Source organism: Balaenoptera musculus, chromosome 16, assembly GCF_009873245.2.
Source record: "Balaenoptera musculus isolate JJ_BM4_2016_0621 chromosome 16, mBalMus1.pri.v3, whole genome shotgun sequence".
Lineage (NCBI taxonomy): Eukaryota > Metazoa > Chordata > Mammalia > Artiodactyla > Balaenopteridae > Balaenoptera > Balaenoptera musculus.
In genome coordinates, this window is record NC_045800.1 from 32228298 (window position 1) to 32250557 (window position 22260).

General features: G+C 36.3%; 1 protein-coding gene across 1 annotated transcript in view; it reads right to left on the reverse strand.

The window, feature by feature from the left end:
- The window catches only part of CC2D2B (coiled-coil and C2 domain containing 2B), a 99416-nt gene that overhangs the window by 61873 nt on the left and 15283 nt on the right, over positions 1-22260 (reverse strand). The window contains 5 exon segments of the mRNA XM_036828981.1: positions 1011-1129; positions 1325-1433; positions 6477-6617; positions 11006-11103; positions 16717-16926. Coding sequence (XP_036684876.1) covers positions 1011-1129; positions 1325-1433; positions 6477-6617; positions 11006-11103; positions 16717-16926 — 677 coding nt within the window.

Here is a 22260-nt window from a genome sequence, read left to right on the forward strand (position 1 = left end):
AAGTTTTAGCCTAGGCTTTCCAGCACAGATATCTTCCTCCTTCTCTTTCTCCTTTTTACTTCCAACTTCCATTTTATGGTTATTCTCTTGTCCTCATTTAGATGGTCCTTTTGCATGGATGTCTTACATAATAAATCATCTTGGGCCCTTTTTGGAAGTAGGTGTAGAACAAATAAAACATTGCTTCACTGCTGCACTTCTCTAGTCAGAAAGAAGGTAATGATAATTGTGCCTTTGTGTTTGCTACTCTTTATGTTCATTTAAAAGTTTAACCACCTATTCATTCATTTAATGAAGATTAGTATTTATTGGGCACACACTACCTTCCAACACCATGCTAAATGATGCACATTCACAGTACTCAGAGATGAATCTGTACCAAGTGTTCCATGGGACAGAGATGTTGGAAAGTTGTACCTAGTTCAGTGCTCTAAGTTGCTACATCCTCTTTAAGGGAGATGAGATCCAAAGGCTTAGAGATGGGAGAAATGGGAATCGGCATGACATCTGATTATGCATGGATGTCCTAGGAGTAGGGAGAAAACCTTAAAGCTCAAGGAAGAAGTCACAACTGAGAAGGAAAGAAGCTTGCATTGTCAAAGTAGAAAATTGTCCAGAGGGCCTTTTCTATACCAAACACTTTCTATGAAAGCCAGGAGGTCCTTCAACAAGCAAGGGTGACCATATAACCTTATTTTTCACAGTGGCTTTATATTCCACCTATCTATACCTGAACAAAAATTACTACCGTAGCAAAACAAAAAACAATCATCAGTCTAAACTGAGTTATGTCCCACCTCAGTCATGAATTAGAAGTGTGACCCCCATCTCTAAGATGAAGATAATACCATAGAGCTATGATGGCAATTAAATGTGCAAATATATTTTTTAAACTAAGCATGCTAAGTGCCTGGTATATGGTACTCACTCAAGAAATCTAACGTTATTAAAAAAACAATACAATTACTAGACAATATATAATGAAGAAATAATCCTTTAAAAATGCTTACAGTGAACATCTAGATAAGTTTGTTAATTCTGCTGTGAAAGAAAGTTGTGGCATCAAGGTAATTGGATTTATTCTTTCAATATCTATTTCTTCAAATTCTGAAGCTAAATATGAGAAGCTCTAGAAACAGAAAAATAAATATATAATTTATAATGTAAGTTCATTGCTTAGGACAATTATTCTTAAAATTAAACTTTATTTCTTATATTTGTCATTTTCTTGGGTAACTGTTACAAATACCAAGATTTCCTATTCTACCAAACAAATATTATAACTAGTTAAGATGAGTTGAATGTTATTTTGCAATATAAATACCTCCTGTTTCTCCCCATTCTTAAATGCTTTTCCTTCAGTTTTCTTCTGAGTCTCAGACATTTTTGACAATTCTTCTTGTTTTTGTTCATCACATTTATTCATTTTCATCCTAATTAATAATAAATAGAATTATTTAAAGCAGGAATAATGGATTTGAGAGTTGTTAGAGATCTTGCCAACACACACACACACACACACACACACACCACAATTTCTTACATAAAATAATTTTACATCCCAAGGAAATTATCAGTATGATACACACACATATATATGTATATACATAAAACTTCATAAACTTGTTCTTAGTTTTCACAGATTTCTCCCTACTTAGTGTCTTCAGCCTTTTCTAAGGACATCAAGAAACCTCTCTGGTGAGAATAAGTAACCAAGGGGGATGGAAGATATAAATTTAAGGGCACAAGCCATGTTTCCTCTCATTTTGCTTCCTCTCATATTTTAAAAAAAATTTTTGGCCTTGCCACATGGCATGCAGGATCTTAGTTCCCCGACCAGGGAGCGAACCCGTGCCCCCTGTAGTAGAAGCGTGGAGTCTTAACCCCTGGACTGCCAGGGAAGTCCCTCTCATATTTTTTAAGCTGTGAGAACATGAGCATGTGTAAGGGCAGGACACTATAGGAATATTAAGTGGTAAATTTCAGTTATACTCCTTGGGGTTTACGCATAAACAGTAAGCAGTTCATGACATTACTACTACCACTACTACAACTACCACCACCACCACCACCACTAACAACAATGGCAACTACTACTACTACTATCACTACTACAACTAGTACCACCACCACTAACAACAACAACAACTACTACTACTATCACTACTACAACTAGTACCACTACCACCACTAACAACAATGACAACTACTACCACTACTACTATCACTACTACAACTACCACCACCACCACCACCACTAACAACAATGACAACTGCTACTACTACTATCACTACTACAACTAGTACCACCACCACTAACAACAATGACAACTACTACTACTATCACTACTACAACTAGTACCACCACCACTAACAACAACAACTACTACTACTATCACTACTACAACTAGTACCACCACCACTAACAACAATGACAACTATTACCACTACTACTATCACTACAACTACCACCACCACCACCACCACTAACAACGATGACAACTACTACTACTATTATCACTACTACAACTAGTACCACCACCACCACCACCACTACCACTAATAACTACTACTACTACCACCACTACTACTAGTAGTAGTAGCAGCAGCTAACTTTTACATTGTACTTACTAAGCACATGCCAGGCAATATTCTAAGTACTTTACACATATTAACTCATTTAATTCTCACAGCAACCCTACGAAGTAGGTATTACTATTATTCCTCTTCTATTAGTAGTCCAGCAAAACCCCAGTTCTCCGGAACCCTTTCAGAAAATAATTGGTCTGGGAGTTGACTTTATTCTTTTCAGTTCAAAGTTCAGTTTTTTATTTTTAATCTTTTAAAAAGGAGATTCTTTGATAAGTATTATATGCTCTGTTGGGAATAGAAAATGGTGCAGCTGCTTTGGAAAACAGTCTGGCAGTTCCTCAAAATGTTAAGCACTGAGTTACCATATGATCTGGCAATTCCATTCCTAGGTATATACCCAAGAAAAATAAAAACTATATCTACACACGTGAGGAGTGACTTCTAATAGGAAGATAGTTCTACTGGGGGGGGTGCCTAAAATGTTATAAAATGTTAATTGTGGTGATGCTCGCACAATGCTGTGAACATACTAAAAACCATTGAACTGTACACTTTAAATGGATGAACTGTATGGTATGTGAATTATATCTCATTATCATTGTAAAATATCATATGCTTTTTGCCTTCTGCAGTAAAATATAGGGAACCTAGTGTAGATACTACCTATATGGGCTAGAGACCAGACTACCTGTGTTGAAGCCCAGACACATTACTGACACTATGGAATTTGGGCAAGTTACTTAAGTACTCTATGCCTTACTTTTCTCATCTGAAAATTGGGTTGTTATGAGAATTAAATGCACTAATTCATGTAAAGTGCTCAGTCCAGTGCTTGGAGTATAACAAACACTCAACAAATATTATTATTATTTTCCTCTGCTTCAGGGTAATCAATATGAAAGTCAATTAACTTACTGTTTAATCCAATGGCTCTCAAACTTTGTCACATGTTAAAATCACCTGGGGATATTTTTAAAGTTCCTGATGCCCAGACCATACTTCGTACCAACTAAATCATAATAGTGGTTTTTAGATCTCTCCCAGGTGATTCCAGGGTAGAGTAACTTAGGCAATGTACAGTATTCAGACAATAGGTGTTTTAACAGGCAGTCTCTTTTTGAGGAGATCACTGAGACAGTGGTCTTGGTTCCACAGCTTCCTCCTTTCTATTCAGTAGCTCTGGGAAATGATATGGATTTTCCTGCTTGAATAGCTTGCTCTTTCTGTATCTTTTAAAAGCCCCTCTGACAGTTATCTGGATCCCTTCCAGGTAAGTAGGAGCCTAACAGAGAACACAGGTGAAGACAATATACAGGAATCTGGGTTCACCGTGCTACTTACCAGTGCTGTGGTTTGGGTTCAGTAGCCAAAATACAACAAGGTCTGTGGCTACTTACCCAGGCAGTTTCTCTAAGTTTAATGTAGTGTTGGTAACGTTTGACAAGGAAAATTTATTGCCTGAATGAGAAGACAGGACTATATCCTCAACTTCCTGCTATTTTATTCTGCCACCATCACTTCATAAAACCTGCTCTAATTTCTCAATCAGTAACCTCCATGTGAGGAAATCCAATGAACATTTTTAGTCCTAGACTTAACTGATTCTTCAGAAGCATTAAACACTATTAACCCTCCCTCCTATTTAAAATACTCCCCTTTCTTTGCCTCTGTGGCAAAACACTCTAACTGGTGTTTCTCTGTCCCTCCTCTGGTTTCTCCTCCTCTATCAAGCCATTCAAGGCAGTTTCTCAAGACTTAGCTCTCGGCCCTCTTTTCATCTCATTCTCTACCCTCTCCCTAACCAGATTCATGCACACACATGGCTTCAATTACTATTACTCTGCCACAAAATTCAGCATTTTTCTTTCTAGTACAAACCATACATCCAGCTGCCCATTCAGTTGCTTTATTTAGGGATGTCTCAAAAGCTTATCAAATTCGATATGCCCAAAACCAAATATATGAAGAAAAGATAACCTGAGCTCAGTGTCTAGGTCCCAGGTCTTCCTGTCATAAGTACTGTCTTTCACATAGGCCTGGCTACAAGCTTATTCAATTAGGGTTTACAAGGTGAAGGCCTGTGGTGAGGTTGCTGGTGATACACTTAGCCTGGAAACAGAGTTCCCAGGAGCATCTTCAAACATCAGCTTTTCTAGTTGATCAGAATGATACTTTGCTCTTTGTAGTGAGGTGGATGGACCTAGAGTCTGTCATACAGAGTGAAGTTAAGTCAGAAAGAGAAAAACAAATACCGTATGCTAACACATATATATGGAATCTAAAAAAAAAAATGGTTCTGATGAACCTAGGGGCAGGACAGGAATAAAGACACAGATGTAGAGAATGGACTTGAGGACACGGGGAGGGGGAAGGGGAAGCTGGGACGAAGTGAGAGAGTAACATTGGGCATATATACACTACCAAATGTAAAATAGATAGCTAGTGGGAAGCAGCCGCATAGCACAGGGAGATCAGCTTGGTGCTTTGCGACCACCTAGAGGGGTGGCATAAGGAGGGTGGGAGGGAGACGCAAGAGAGAGGGGATATGGGGATATATGTATGCATATAGCTGATTCACTTTGTTATACAGCAGAAACTAACACAACATTGTAAAGCAATTATACTCCAATAAAGATGTTAAAAAAAAAAAAGAATGATACTTTGCTCAAGTGAAATGCCCCATTTTAGGGTAGCTGGGGCTAGCTAGTCCTGTTGCGGCCAAACTCATCACTGACACTGTGGGGTTTAGTTCAGAAGTCTACAGGAGCAATCTGGAGAGGCAAACCCAAGCCAAAGTCCACTGGGAAAGTTGAATGGTAAATGTCAGAAGGAACAAATGCAAAGGGCCTCAGGTGGGATTGGAGTTTAGTAGAATAAGAGTAGGTGGTGAGCAGGCAATATTGGTCCAGAGCTACCGTTCTGAACAAGCTTATTGCATCTGTGACTCTCCTTTTCTGAAGAGGGGTTCATAATGCACGAGTGTGTTAGACCGGTTTAAAAGATGAGAGGCAAGTCAGCAAGTTTACATGAATTCAGGAGCCTAAGATAAACAAAGTCCATGCAGGGTTAGGTTTAGAAACTGTCAGAAGCACTTTTGTTAAAAACTACTACAGCAGGAAAAACAATCAACAAAGCTAAACATCTTTCTTAATTGCCTGAAATTACAGTAATCTTTTATAGTTTTGAAAAACAAAAGACCCAGGACAACGGCTTGTGGGAGAGAACCAGTTATTTCACTGTGGGTTCACAATATTTCACTGTGGGTTCACAAACAGCTTAAGAAGTGATTAACAAGCAAAGTTTTTAATTTGTAACTATCTCCTCCACTAGATATGTTTTTGTGACTTACATGTTCCATCTAGAAGTATGATTGCTGGGTCTATGTTTAACTTTATCAAAAAGTGCCAAACTGTTTCCAAAGTAGCTGCGCCATTCTGCATTTCCACCAGCCATCAGTGAGAGTTCCTGTTGCTTTGCCAGCATTTGTTATTGCCTTTTTCTTTTCTTTCTTTCTTCTCTCTTTTTTTTTTTTTTTTTTTTTTGGATTTTAGCCATTCTAATAGGTGTGTAGTGTATCCCACTGCAGTTTTAGTTTACATTTCCCTATTGACATAACATAACGTTGAGCATTGTTTCCTGTGTTCATTTGCCATCCATATACCTTCTTTAATGAAGTGTCTGTTCAAATATTTTGCCCATTTTTAAATTGAGTTGTCTTATTAAGTTGTAAGTATTGTTTATACATTCAAAATACAAGTTCTTTGTTGACTACGTCAAATAGTTGACTAGCTTCTGGATTTTCTTTTCCAAGTTACTGTGAATTCCCAGTTATTCGTGGGCAGCTCCTCAGGAGACCTATAAGAACAAATAGAGCAGCCACTCACCTCTGAAACTGCAACTTTATCGAGGTGCTTGTAAACCCTTGGCGTTGTCGAAGGGATTTCATCTGTTTCCAGGTCCATAATATACTGTGTAGCAGGGAGAAGTCCTTTTCCTTTTCTAAATCATAGAGCTGTTTTGTATTACTACAATAATGTTAGATTAAAAATATGTTAGTGGGGTTTCCCTGGTGGTGCAGTGGTTAAGAATCTGCCTGCTAATGCAGGGGACATGGGTTTGAGCCCTGGTCTGGGAAGATCCCATATGCCGCGAAGCAACTAAGCCCGTGAGCCACAACTACTGAGCCCATGCGCCACAACTACTGAGCCTGCGCTCTAGCATCCGCAAGCCACAACTACTGAGCCCGCGTGCCACAACTACTGAAGTCTGCGTGCCTAGAGCCTGTGCTCTGCAACAAGAGAAGCCACCGCAATAAGTCTGCACACCGCAATGAAGAGTAGCCCCTGCTCACCACAACTAGAGAAAGCCCGCACGCAGCAATGAAGACCCAATGCAGCCAAAAACAAATAAATAAAATAAATAAATTTTAAAAAATATGTTAGTGGATTAGAACTACAGTACAAGTCATTACAAATGGCCTGGAAGAATGTATTGTACTAACTCTTCTGGACCCTTCCACCTTTCCTTTTTTTTTTCATTTTACCCACATCTTGTTGTAGAGAATGAAATTCCATTTAGAGATTCATACCTCTTAAAGATTTTTCACTATTCAAAACTGCTCTGCAAACATCCATGTATTTCCAGATTTTCTGGACATTCTGTAGTATATTTCTTATACATTTTTTCAGATTAACAATTACAACCATTGCTTCAAATTTAGAGGTACTTTGCCTGATGGGTAGTGAGCGGATTATTTGGATGTTGAAGTAATATACTATTACTGGTTTCCTGACTTTGCAAACACACTATGGTAAGGCAAATTATGCTGATTGACTTTCTAATATTAAATCATCCTTGCATTCCTGGAATGACCACAGTTTAGCTATATTATTTGATAAAATTCTGTTTAGCTATTTCATGAATGAAATTGGGTTGCAGTATTTTTTGTATTGTTGTTAGGTTTTAATTTCAAGGATAAGATAACCTCATAAACTGAAGTCCCGAGTTTATCAATTTTTTTATCAAACATCTGGATTTGTTGATTCTATCCTAGCTTTCTTATTAATTTCTGTTCTCTTTATTTCATTCCTTCTATCCTTTTCCCTAGCTTTCTAAGAAAGATGCTTAGCTCATTAATTTTCAACCTTTCTTTTTCTCTAACATATGTATTTAAATAATCAAATTTTCCTCTGAGAATTATTTTAGCTGTATCTCACAAATTTTGATACATATTAGTTTTTTATCAGTAAATTCAAAACATTTTCCAATGATCAATATGATGTCTTCTCTGGCTAACAAATTATTTAGACCTGTATTTCTTAATTTCCAAACATATGGAGATTTCCTAGCAATATTTTTTGCATTTTTGTATTGGGTTTCTGCACTAAATGATTTAAATCCTTTGAATATATTGAGACTCTGAGATTTGTTGAGATAACGTAAGGTCAATTTTTGTAAATGTTCCATGTGTTCTTGAAGACAGTGGTATTTTGCAGTTGTTAGGTACAATATTCTACAAATACACCAAGTCAAGTCTATTAAGCATGTTGTTCAAATCTTCTATATCCTTAATAAGATTTTTTGGTTTATTTATTCCATCAATTACTGAGAGGAATGTGTTAAAATTGCCCAATACATTTGTGAATTGCTATTTTTCCTTATATTCCTGTCAAATTTTGCTTTATGTATTTTGAAGCCATATGATATGCATATATGTATATGTCTGTGTGTGTGTGTGTGTGTATGCACATGTGTGAATTAAACCATATATTCTGATGTAGTCCTCTAGCTCTAGTAAAGCTTTTTGCCTTAAAGATCTATTTTATCTTACACTAACTTAGCTATGCCAGCTTTCTTTTGTTAGTGTTTATGTGGCATATTTTTTCCATTATTTTATTCTCTAACTTTCTATATCCCTATGCTCTAGATAAGTCTCTCCTAAATAACATATAACTGGATTTTTAAAAATCCAATTATTGGGCTTCCCTCGTGGCACAGTGGTTAAGAATCTGCCTGCCAATGCAGGGGACACGGGTTCGAGCCCTGGTCCAGGAAGATCCCACATGCCACGGAGCAACTAAGCCCGTGCACCACAACTACTGAGCTCATGTGCCACAACTACTGAAGCCCATGTACATAGAGCCCGTGCTCCGCAACAAGAGAAGCCACCGCAGTGAGAAGCCCGCGCACCGCAACGAAGAGTAGCCCCTGCTTGCCACAACTAGAGAAAGCCCAGGCGCAGCGACGAAGACCCAATGCAGCCAAAAATAATAAAAATAAAATAAAATAAAATTCAGACATAACTGCCACAAAGAAAAATTCCAGAAAAAAATCCAATTATTTTAATCCAGTCTAGATAAAAATGGATCACTTAACTCACTTAGATATATTTAGGTTTAACTCCACCATTTTCTTTTATGCTTTCTCCTTGTCTCATCAGTCTCTACAGTCCCTTTTCTCTCTATTTTTTTTTTTTTTTGCCTTCTTTTGGATTGTTTGAGTATTTTCTTATTACCCTATTTTCCTCTTCAATTGATTTGGAAGATATATTTAATTCTCTTTCTTTAGAGGTCACAAGTTAAAATCTAAGTCCTTGATTTATCAAAGTCTAATATTAAGCTTTACCTTTATTCTCCTCCTAGTCAATGCAAATATCTTTAATTAAATTAACCCTTCTCCATTCTTTACTCCATTCTAAAAGTTTTATATTTTAACTCTCTCTGTATTTTTATACACTGTAAGACATCATTACATCACTACAGGATTGTTCATTGAGACTTACCCACATATTTACCACTCTCTTTGCTCCTCAATCCTTCCTTACTTGCTCTGTGTTCCTTATGCCAATGACTGTTCTTTGCCTTAAGTTGTAGTTAATTTTATAAATAACACTAGTTTGTTTTGTAAATACTGAAGGTTTCTGTTCATTCACTCATTCATTCAACTAACATTTATTGAGAGTTCACTATGTGCCAGTACTTGTACAAGGCATATGTCAACTTCCTCAAGTAATCTTGTTTGCATTTAACTAGGTTATTCTAGGAAACCAATTATTTAAAACAACTTGCCTCTAGTGGTTAAGAGCTTGTAGAGCCATTTCAGGTCAATGGGCAGAGAGTCAGGGAAATTCTTTAACTATCAAATCACTCTCACAGTTGTCATATCTTTGTGCATAGTTTAACTTTCTACCCAATAAGTACCTCCCAGAGAGCTTTCCTGCTTTTGGAGATTCCTTGACACATACTCATGTGTTGACTTGAAATTAATTTTCCAGTTATTTTATTCTTTCCTAACTTCTCTTCCCAATGAGTCTATCAGCCAATGATTCCCAACTTGTAGATCACGTTTTTTTACAGGGGTCCTTAACTCTATATACTATCTGAGTATTGTTTTTAGACTGAATTAATAATATATCTTGCACATATGTGTATGTGGACTAATTCTCAAACATATACAAACACTTGAGATAAATATAATCCAAGTCAATTGAAAGGTATTAATAAGTTCAGAGTAGTTTTTAATCAACATGTATTTTTTAAAAATAGACTGTAAAACTACAACTACTTTCATGTGACACTTCTATGAAATATTCTTACACAAAAATGAGTTTTTACGAAAGGTTGGAACCATTTCTATAACTGCCTAAAGACTAAGGATCTTCAGCAATCCCACTCCTGGGTATATACCCAGAAAAAATGAAAACTCTAATTCAAAAAGATACATGCACCCCAATGTTCATAGCAGCACTATCTACAATAGCAAAGATATGGAAACAACCCCCAAGGGCCCATCAACAGATGATTGGCTTAAGAAAAAAAAATACACATACACACCCACACACACACACACTGGAATATTACTCAGCCATAAAAAAGAACGGAATAGTGTAATTTGCAGCAACATATGGACTTAGAGAATATTTTACTTATGAAGTAAGTCAAAAAGAGAAAGACAAATACTATATGACATCACTTATATGTGGAATCTAAAAAATAATACAAATGAATCTATACACAAAACAGAAACAAACTCCAGACATAGAAAAGAAATTTATGGTTACCAAAGGGGAGAAGGAGGGAAGCAGGAACAAATTATAAGTAATGGATTAACAGATACAAACTACTATACCTAAAATAGACAAGCAACAAAGATTTACTGTATAGCACAGGGAATTATACTCAATATTTTGTAATAACCTATAATGGAATATAATCTGAAAACAATAAAACTGAGTCACTTTTCCGTACACCTGAAACTAACACAATATTGTAAATCAACTATACTTCAGTTTAAGAAAAAGAGTAAGGATATTGTTATTTTCTTATTTTATATCATCCATAGCATTGTACTATACCCTGTCTAAAGAAATTACTTAATAAATGCTTGATGAATACATGAATGGCCTAAAACCTACCTTATCTGCCAATAATAATCCTGTAAAGATTTTCTGGTCAGCTGGCTTGTTTCCAAATTTTCATTTGCTAATTTGGTAGCATCCTTCAGTGCTTTAAGCTACAACAAAGAAAAGAGCTTTTTTGGTACATTTCATCCACTTGTTACCATCACGCCAATTCACCTGTAGGTCTAGGTATGAGCAGCAGAAGCACAAGTGTATAACTTTTTGTGTATTACTGTCTTGTCTTCCAAAATATATTTTATATAAGCACCTTGGGGCAGAACTGAGAAGAGCCTCAATATTTGTCTAAGAAACAAACATTATACCTTGAAACTTCTAAGTAATTAGTTTATCAATTAATATAAAGAAATGCCAATCAATCAAGATGGCATATTGAGCACAGGAATCTTATCTTATCTTCTATCTAAAATCCCATGGTTACAGAAAAGATATATACCTCTCTTTATCCATATCCACTACCATCATCACAACCATACCTATACATGTATTTTATAATTATATCTACACATCTATATTTCACAATAAAAGAATAAGTGTATAACAACATAGGATAACAAGTAAAATAAAATCAGCAAAATATACGGAGGAAAGTATAAAACAGACAGAAATATCCACCAAGAATATCAACAGAGAAATAAAACCAGAGGAAACAAAACCCTAAAACGTGCAAAAGTTGTCTATCACAGTTAGGGACAGTTTGTGGCAACTCCAAGACTAGAGTCAACTGATATAAACTTTTACTGGCAGACATGAGAAGACCTCAACAAATGTGAAGACATACTACATTCCTAGATGAGGAAACCCAATTTTTTATAAAGATAAAATTTCTTTCAAAATTAATATAACAATGCAATTACAATAAAAATGGTAATACGATCTTTTTTAAAATTTTTATTGGAGTATAGTTGATTTACAATGTTGTATTAGTTTCAGGTGTACAGCAAAGTGAATCAGTTATACATATATCCACTTTTTTTTTTTTTTTTAGATTCTTTTGGTAATAGGATCTTTATTTTTTTTTTAATTTATTTATTTTATTTCTTTCTTTTTGACTGCGTTGGGTCTTCGTTGCTGCACGCGGGCTTTCTCAGAGGGGGCTACTCTTCGTTGAGATGCGTGGGCTTCTCTTGTTGTGGACCATGGGCTCTAGGCGCATGGGCTTCAGTAGTTGTGGCTCACGGGCTCTAGAACACAGGCTCAGTAGTTGTGGTGCACGGGCTTAGTTGCTCCGCGGCATTTGGGATCTTCCTGGACCAGGGCTCGAACCCGTGTGCTCTGCATTGGCAGGTGGATTCTTAACCACCGTGCCACCAGGGAAGCCTTGGTAATAGGATCTTTAAAATAGAAGTTGGCAAGCTAATTCTTAGGTTCATATGGAAGATCAACTCTATAAGAATATGCAAATACATCCTAGGAAAAAAACAATGAGGAGGCACTTGTCCTTACACATCATAATTTAATAATTAAACATAGTAATTAAAACAGGGCAGAAACAGACCAATATGTCAGTGGAGTAGATAGTCCTTAAATCTATGTAAATATGTGAAGCTGGTTTACAATAAAGGCAGAATTTTAAATCAGTAGAAATATTAAGCTAACCTTTTAGGGGAAAGAAATTGAGTTGAAGCCTGACCTCACAAAACACAGATATAAGCTCTAGATAGAATAAAAAGTTAGAAATTACATATCACACACACATTATTAGGAGAATATATAGACTCTTTTTTTACATCTTTATTGGAGTATAATTGCTTTACAAGGCTGTGTTAGTTTCTGCTGTATAACAAAGTGAATCAGCTATATGCATACATATATCCTTATATCCCCTCCCTCTTGAGCCTCCCTCCCACCCTCCCTATCCCACCCCTCTAGGTGGTCACAAAGCACCAAGCTGATCTCCCTGTGCTATGCGGCTGCTTCCCACTAGCTATCTATTTTACATTTGGTAGTGTATATATGTCAATGTTACTCTCTCACTTCGTCCCAGCTTCCCCTTCCCCCTTCCCATGTCCTCAAGTCCATTCTCTACGTCTGCGTCTTTATTCCTGTCCTGCCCCTAGGTTCATCAGAAGAACCATTTTTTTTTTTAGATTCCATATATATGTGTTAGCATACAGTATTTGTTTTTCTCTTTCTGACTTACTTCGCTCTGTTTGGCAGACTATAGGTCCATCCACCTCACTACAAATAACTCAATTTTGTTTCTTTTTATGGCTAATATTCCATTGTATATATGTGCCACATCTTCTTTATCCATTCATCTGTCAGTGGACACTTCAGTTACTTCCATGTCCTGGCTATTGTAAATAGTGCTGCAATGAACATTGTGGTACATATCTCTTTTCAAATTATGGTCTTCTCAGGGTATATGCCCAGTAGTGGGACTGCTGGGTCATATGGTCGTTCTATTTCTAGTTTTACAAGGAACCTCCATACTGTCCTCCATAGTGGCTGTATCAATTTACATTCCCACCAACAGTGCAAGAGGGTTCCCTTTTCTCCACACCCTCTCCAGCATTTATTGTTTGTAGATTTTTTTGATGATAGCCATTCTGACCAGTGTGAGGTGATACCTCGCTGTGGTTTTGATTTGCATTTCTCTAATGAGTAGTGATGCTGAGCATCCTTAGAAAGGCATCTTTATAATTTTGGTTTGCCAGACACTATTGATCGCCCTTGAATACTCATTTCTCTTGGTAGGCAGAGCCCCAATTTTGTTCAGTTGCTCAATCTTCTTCCATTTATTTTAGATGTAAACCCTGATGAGTCTAGCCATTTGTAGCAATGTCATTCTTCTCGCCAGTGACTGGTTTAGGCATGATAATGTGATATAATTCTAGGCAATGAGACATGCGGGGAAATCTGCTGTGGTGTAAGGGAAAGGTTGGAGAGGGCTCTCAAAGTGAGACTCTAGGCTGCATATTGTGTGTCTGGCCAGCATGCCTTCAGCTGGAGCAGCCACTCTGTTAGTTCCCATGAGAAGAGCTAACCAAGTCAACTTTCTGAAGATGAAGATTAGAAAGACAGAAAAGCCAGGGTTGTTGATGATATTGTTGAGCCACCAGATTAACCAACTGTAGAGCTGCCCTAACTTCGGACTTTTGATACAGAAGGTAATACTTTTTCCCTATTGTTTAAAGCAATTGAGAGAGAGTTTTCTGTGAGTTGTAACCAAAGGTATGCTGATTGATACAAATCTAGGAAGCTTAGTAAGCGAACAACAAAACTTAAAATCCCCAAAGAAAAAAACTGACAGATTTGACTTCATAAAATTTTAAATATTTCCAAGAGATAAGAAAAATGAAGTTAAAAAAGCAAGAAACAGAGTGGGACAAAAATATATAAAACATATTCAAAAGACATATATCTTGTATGGACTTACATCCAGTGTGTGTGTGTATGTGTGTACATGTGTATATACGTATATGTGTATATATATGAAAACTCTTATAAAGATACACAAAGCTACAGAAAAATGGGCAAATAATATCAACTACTGGTTAGGACTCTGGGAAGTGGGGTCTGTCCTGTACTGTCAGTGGAAATTCAAACTGAAAACCTTTTTTGGAAAGGCAATTCATTACTCTCTAATAAAATTTAAACTTCATGCACCCTTACCCTTGACCAAAATATTTCACTTCTATGAATCTAGCCTAGATTTCACTTGTGTGAAAGAAGTTTTCACTTGTGTGCTCGAATATATGGGTACAAGGATGTTCATTGCTTTATTATTTGTAATCATAAAAAGATGGAAATGACCTAAGTGTCGTGAATGGGGAGTGATTAAACATATTAAAATACAGGTATATTATGGGTCTATATATAGTGATATGGAAAAAGCTCCAAGATGCAGAATTAATTTTAAAAAACGAAGTTGCCAGATAATACATATGGGAAGATCCAATTTATGTTAAATACTATCAAGGCATATGTATACACACAGATACATGGAAAAGAGAACTTTAAAGCTGTAGTTCAAACCATGAGGTGAAGATTGAAGTAGGTCTTTCACACTTTGAAACTTCTACACTGAATCATTTACAATGAGAATGTACTCCTGTATTACTTGTGTAATTTTTAAAAAACTAGAGGGAAAAATAGCAAAACGCTGCAAAGCTGAGGATCCTTTCTACTCTCTAATACTGTCTGCAGCATTTCTCCTTGTTCTTTAAGTGAGATTCATACTCATATAAAGGGACATATTCCAGTTTCAGAATTCCTTGGATGTCAGTGAGTTTCCCACTACTTTGAACTTGGTTTGAACCCATTGAGAACAAGCAGAGCCATATATTTCACACCAACGGACTAAAAGGATACATACATTATAAATCAGTATTTTGGTAGGACACCAATGGACACACTCTGTAACACTTGGCCTTTTCTCCTCCTCCCTACTGTTCTTCCCCTCTTTCATTTTAGAAGGGCATGTACATGACCTACCAAATTACTCTTTTTACAATTTACCAGGAAATTGGAGAAAGTGTTTATGTGCACATAAAAGAATAAATTGAAGAAAAGTAAAAATCAGCTAAGAAATTACTTTGGGCTCCTAAGAATCAAAATAATAATAATAATAAAAAACATGTTACAAATAATGATCCCCAAATGTTATTTTATACAGAGAGCCATGCTACATGAAAAACAAATGTAGAGTTTTTATGTACAGTAGTAGATAGTACTCTAGTGAAATATAATTGATATTGCTAGATCAGACTTCAAAAATTACACAATACTGTTGGAAAACTGTCTATTAAGTAGAAATCTATAAATCAAGTCACTTTTTCAATGACCTACATCTTAATTTCAGAGTTGATTCCTTCATTTATAAAAACAATGGTCATATGAAACTAAAAGTTAGAATATTCAATATTTGTTTTAGGAAATATTCTGACCTTATTAATTCATGGTCTTCATCTGTTAAGTTCTCCCACACAATTGCTACGTGAAAATTCAATCAAATGGATTAAGTCCTGTAGTTTTTGCACTTGTATTTTAAAAAGCAGATATATTAAGGTACAATTAATTTCCAGCTTATTGGAATATCTTGGTGACTCTATTAGGTTTGAATATTTAACTAAATACCTCACTAAATATTTATTTTTAACTGTATTAAGTAGCTGAATGAGACCTATCAAAATATCTTTTCAGAGAGAACACTAGTTAACAAAATGCTCATGTATCAAAAACTCAGCACAGAGTCTAGACGAGAGGTGCAAATTCATAAAAATAATCAGTGGGTACTCCTTCGATTTCTCTTCAGATTTTATGTACCCTTTATGACGTCATTAGATGACTACTTGGATTAATCATTCTCAGACTAACACTCTTCATATTTGAGGAGAGATTCAAGGTCACTAATATTTTTATCAAAAATACACTCTTACAAGATTGAAAACAGCCATTTGGCTCTTTTAAATAGTAATGATTTCAAATATTCTTCTTGAGTCATAGGACCAAGAATACCATTGATTAGCAAACATTTATAGATGCTAAATATCCTGCAGGATATGTTTGAGGCTGCCTCCCTGGCCAGTTAATTCCTATAGTTTCTTTTCAGGAAAACTGAAATCAACCATTCTTTTATTTGATTAAATATTCAAAGTGCTAAGGGAAAATATTCAATGATAGCTTGCTCTGTACTAAGAAGCCTCTTTTCTCTTTCAATATTAAAAGTTCAGCTCTGTAAATATAATGAAAACCATTCTCACCTTCTCATAAAGTAGCTGAGATAAATTCTGTTGCTGCCTGTCCTGAAAACACTCATAAAGTTGGAGCAGCCTAGCACATAATACTTGTTCTTGATTGAAGAGAGGATGATGACTGAATTGCAAGCCCACAATGTTGAGATCTAATTGGTACCTTTCCCTTTGACCTTCCATTTTGTTCCTAATAGAGCTTTCTAGATCAGATTTCACTGCCTTTTAAAGAAAAATATTTACAAGATATTAATTTTATTCTATTTCTTTTGAAATTACAAGTAACTTCTTAAAAAAGTAATATGTTAACTGTAAGAAAATTAAGAGATACAGAAAAGCAAAAAGAAATTATTTGCTCCTTCCTCAAGATCGATTATAGCCCTTGATTTCATAAAATATATTTACATTGCAGCATTTTAATCATCTTGCTATAAATTACTGTCATCTACCTTACTATTGTGTGCTGGTAGAGGTTGAACTTTCAAGTTATAAGCCACTAAATAATTTCCTATAGGAGCACTATGAAAAATGGTGTTTAGAACTGGTGGGTCAATAGTTCGCTATGTGATGTTCTAACAGTCATCTGTGGCCAGAGTTAAATGACAAACCCTTATTAAAACATTGTTCCTAAGTGAATATGTTGGTAATTCCCTGGAAAATTCCCAGGAGGGGCCTGGACTCTCTAAGCAAATGTTACCTTATAAGGAGACCATCTTTCTTTATACATGAGACTGTCTCCATTTGTAAACCAGATTGTCCCTAAATTAGTTGAAATCCGTAGGCCTTACATTGTATTAAAAATGATTCAACAGTGTTTTAGTACACTACTTTGAATTTAAGTACTTATGTTTGAATAGTCATGTGATTAGTTTTTAGTGATACAATTTGAGAAGGTTAGTGGGTTACTTAGCACGTACAGCTTAATTCATGAATGGCTAGCCACTCCTGATATAAGCCATGACTGCAACCACCTAAAAAAACCAGCATGAGCTCTTTCTGGATCAATCTGTAGTAGTAGAACATACCCTCCAGTCTGTGTCATTGCTATTACACCTGTTATTACACTGAAAAAACTGCTGTCCCACCCCTGATCTGATGTGGCATATCCAGTGCTTCTCAAGGACTGTAGGTCACCAGGATGATGCCTACATCTCTCCCTCCCTCCTCTCTCCTGAGCTAGGAATCTCCTCCTTTTTCCTCTTTGGGTTGAGGGGAGGCAAGAAAATAGTCATAAAGCTTGTTTTTGTTTTATCCTTATCTTGTAAGTCTCTATTCTCAATGTAAAGGCCAACTCAGAGAGGGAAACCTGCACTGAATTCCACCTATAAAATTTAGTAATCGGTAGTAAATTGTTCATTAACCAGGCAAAACCACCAAGGAAATAAATAGTTTCCATTTTAAACAACCAAATTATAACTGAATAATTTTGGAAATTCAAGTTGCTAAGCTAGAGATGCCTGTCTTATTAAGCAGATTCAGTACTGGACGAATAGCCATGTTGCTTACTTACTTTGGGTTTCTACTGGAATAACACAAGCCTCTGCCCTTGGTCCTGTCCTATTCAATACCTACTGATTGTGGTGCTCAGATGCTAGAGAAGGGTAACTGAGATGGCGGAATATCCAACAATAGTCAAAGGAAGCAAGTTTAGACTGGAAAGCAAAAGCTAAAGGTGGAAGTAGGCTTCAAATATTTGAAGAGCTGTCACATAAGTGAAGTAGTTTATGAGTTCTTTATGGCCAAAGTCAAAAGAGCAATAGTGATCCAGGAGGCAGATTTTAATTCACACAGAAAACAATAAACAATTGGAACTGCCTAATACTGAAATGAGTTCTCTTGGGAGATAGTAAGCTCCATGACACTGGTTAAAAGCAGCAGTTGACTGAAGGAATTATGTGAACTTCTAGAACTAGGTAAGTGTGTTAGACCATAAGAACAAAAATCTAGGCAACAATGAATCAAAAACCAGATGAAAGGACAAAAACATCCATGCTGTTACATGGCATAACAAGTTAAAAAAACAGATTTTCAGAGACCCAGATATTGGAGTTTGATCAGATATGGACTTTAAAGTAGCTATTATTAATGTGTTTTAAAAAGAGTAAAAGATAAAATACATGAAAAGATGAGAAGATGAAAACATGGAGCATTCCACAAGAAAACTGGAATATATACAGAAGAATCAAATGTCAAATGAACACTTTAAAGCTAAAAATATACTGAAAATATCTGAAATTAAGAATTCATTAGATGGGTGATTCTGGAAATATAGTGGCCATATAGTTTTAGATCCGGGCATACTTCATTTCATTGTACCTTGCTTTATTGTACTTCTCAGATGTTGCGGGTTTTTTTACAAATTCTTTAATTTGTAAAAATTGATTCATGGCAACCCTTTGTTGAGCAAGTCTGTCAGCGCCATTTGTCCAACAGCATTTGCTCAATTCCCGTCTCTGTGTCATATTTTGGTACTTCTTGCAATATTTCAAACTTTCTCATTATTATATTTGTAATGGTGATCTGTGGTCAGTGACCTTTGATGCTACTACTGCAAAAAGGTTATGACTCCCTGAAAGCTCAGATGACAGCATTTTTTAGCAAATGAGTATTTTTTAATTCAGGTATGTACATTGGGGTTTTTTTAGACATAATGCTATTGAATACTTAATAAACTACAGGGTAGCGTAAACGTAACTTTTTCATGCACATGTATAAAATCCAGGTAAATGTATAAGAGGAATGCCAGAAGAAGGAGTAAAGGGCATATAGTAAATAATTAGGCAAAACTAGTCAACAAAAAACAAGCAAATAAGACCTGGGGTAATAGAGGTATGACAGAGTATTAAAGTACCTGGCCGAGGCAACAGCAAAGAGAGGATTCTGATACTCAGGGAGCTATTATCTCTGCTTCAATGGACCTTATGTTATTTTTATTCCAGTGAGAAACCCCAAATGAACCTGGCCTCCATGGCTGGCTGAGCAGAGTAAAAAGTGTAGAGAAGACAGAAGGGAAAGGCAGGCAGAGGCATTTGTGTGACACTAATTTGAGAACATTACCTGTTAAGGATGCTGCTACAGAATGAATTTTAATAGTCAGTTTATATGCTTGGTGAAGTGACATTTACGTTTATTCCCAACTCTAAGAATCCATGAAATACTGAAATTAGCTTGGATGAAGCTAGAACAGACGCAGTTGAGGAAAAATTACTTGTTCAGCCCAATGGTTTCCAACTTGGGATTCCAGATGGTTACAAAGGTTAATCTGGATAGTGGTTAATGTTTATCCAAAAATTATATTTTCTGCATTTACTTATCATCGCTTTGTTCATTCAGTTATTCATGCACTCATTCATTCATTCAGCAAACTGCCATTGTTTCAAGGATCTCCTTCTCCAAGAGCAATGGTCTCTGATAACTATGTTAAAAGATCTGTGCTATATCTTGAGCAAAATTTAAATAAAACACACTGTCACCATAACGTGCAAAAGTTATGTCATGTAACAGCAAAAAACAAGATAAAATAAATATGGGATTTCCCTTCCTTCCTCTTTTATCCTTTTATTTTTTAATTTTTTAATGGAGATGGATTTTATAGTAACCAAACTGGGGAAAAACAGAAAGATATTGCACTGTTGGGTGGGGGTGAGGGGGTCATTTATAAAATCTTGGTAAATGTGTTATACTATGAATTACGATGAGGCAGAGACATTGCCAGGCTCTCAGGGTGTGATAGGCACCATGCAGAAAATAGGATTTTCTAAGATTATGCCAGTCAACTGGTGTCTTTCTCTTCTAAATTATACAGGACCCTAAAAGCTTACATCTACTGAAGTGATGAGTTCCATTACAAATAATATAAGTATTCATTGAGTGTCTGCTATATGCTAGGCATTTGGATATGTGCTAGTGATTTAAAAAAACAAAACAAAAAGAAAACCTTACCCTGGTTACAGTCAAGCAGGGAAGAGATTAGGTAAACAGAAGACTTAGATACAGATTGAGCCTTAACAAAACTGCAACCCAGTCTGAAATCAGTTAAGTCCCTGATTGGATTAAGATGATTATCCCCACTCAATATGCCTAAAAGTAGAGGAAGGAACTTTTCTGGAAGAAGATATGATCTAGAGTTTCTACAACTTTTCATATATAATATATGGAATATAATAAAAAAAATACCAACTATAATAAAAGACAGGACTAAAAGCGCAAAATCAAGAGAGAAGAACAAATAATAAAAACAGATTTTCAGGGACCCAGATATTGGACTTACCAGATATGGACTTTAAAGTAGCTATTATTAATGTGTTATAAAAATAGAGTAGGGCTTCCCTGGTGGCGCAGTGGTTGAGAATCTGCCTGCCAATGCAGGGGACACGGGTTCGAGCCCTGGTCTGGGAAGATCCCACATGCCGCGGAGCAACTGGGCCCGTAAGCCACAACTACTGAGCCTGAGCGTCTGGAGCCTCTGCTCCGCAACAAGAGAGGCCACGATAGTGAGAGGCCCACGCACCGCAATGAAGAGTGGCCCCCACTCGCCGCAACTGGAGAAAGCCCTCGCACAGAAACGAAGACCCAACACAGCCAAAAATAAATAAATAAATAAATAAATAATAAATTAAAAAAATTTTAAAAAAAAAGAGTAAAAGGGGACTTCCCTGGTGGCACAGTGGTTAAGAATCCGCCTGCCAAATGAAGCAACTGACAAAGGATTAATCTCCAAGATTTACAAGCAGCTCATGCAGCTCAATAACAAAAAAACGAACAACCCAATCCAAAAATGGGCAGAAGACCTAAATAGACATTTCTCCAAAGAAGATATACAGATGGCCTACAGACACATGAAAGAATGCTCAACATCATTAATCATTAGAGAAATGCAAATCAAAACTACAATGAGATATCATCTCACACCGGTCAGAATGGCCATCATCAAAAAATCTAGAAACAATAAATGCTGGAGAGGGTGTGGAGGAAAGGGAACTCTCTTGCACTGTTGGTGGGAATGTAAATTGATACAGCCACTATGGAGAACAGTATGGAGGTTCCTTAAAAAACTACAAATAGAACTACCATACGATCCAGCAATCCCACTACTGGGCATATACCCTGAGAAAACCATAGGTCAAAAAGAGTCATGTACCAAAATGTTCATTGCAGCTCTATTTACAATAGCCAGGACATGGAAGCAACCTAAATGTCCATCGACAGATGAATGGATAAAGAAGATGTGGCACATATATACAATGGAATATTACTCAGCCATAAAAAGAAATGAAATGGAGGTATTTGTAATGAGGTGGATGGAGTTAGAGTCTGTCATACAGAGTGAAGTAAGTCAGAAAGAGAAAAACAAATACAGTATGCTAACACATATATACGGAATCTAAGGAAAAAAAAAAAAAAGAAAAGGCCATGAAGAACCTAGTGGCAAGACGGGAATAAAGACACAGACCTACTAGAGAATGGACTTGAGGATATGGGGAGGGGGTGGGGTGAGATGTGACAGGGTGAGAGCGTGTCATGGACATATATACACTACCAAATGTAAAATAGATA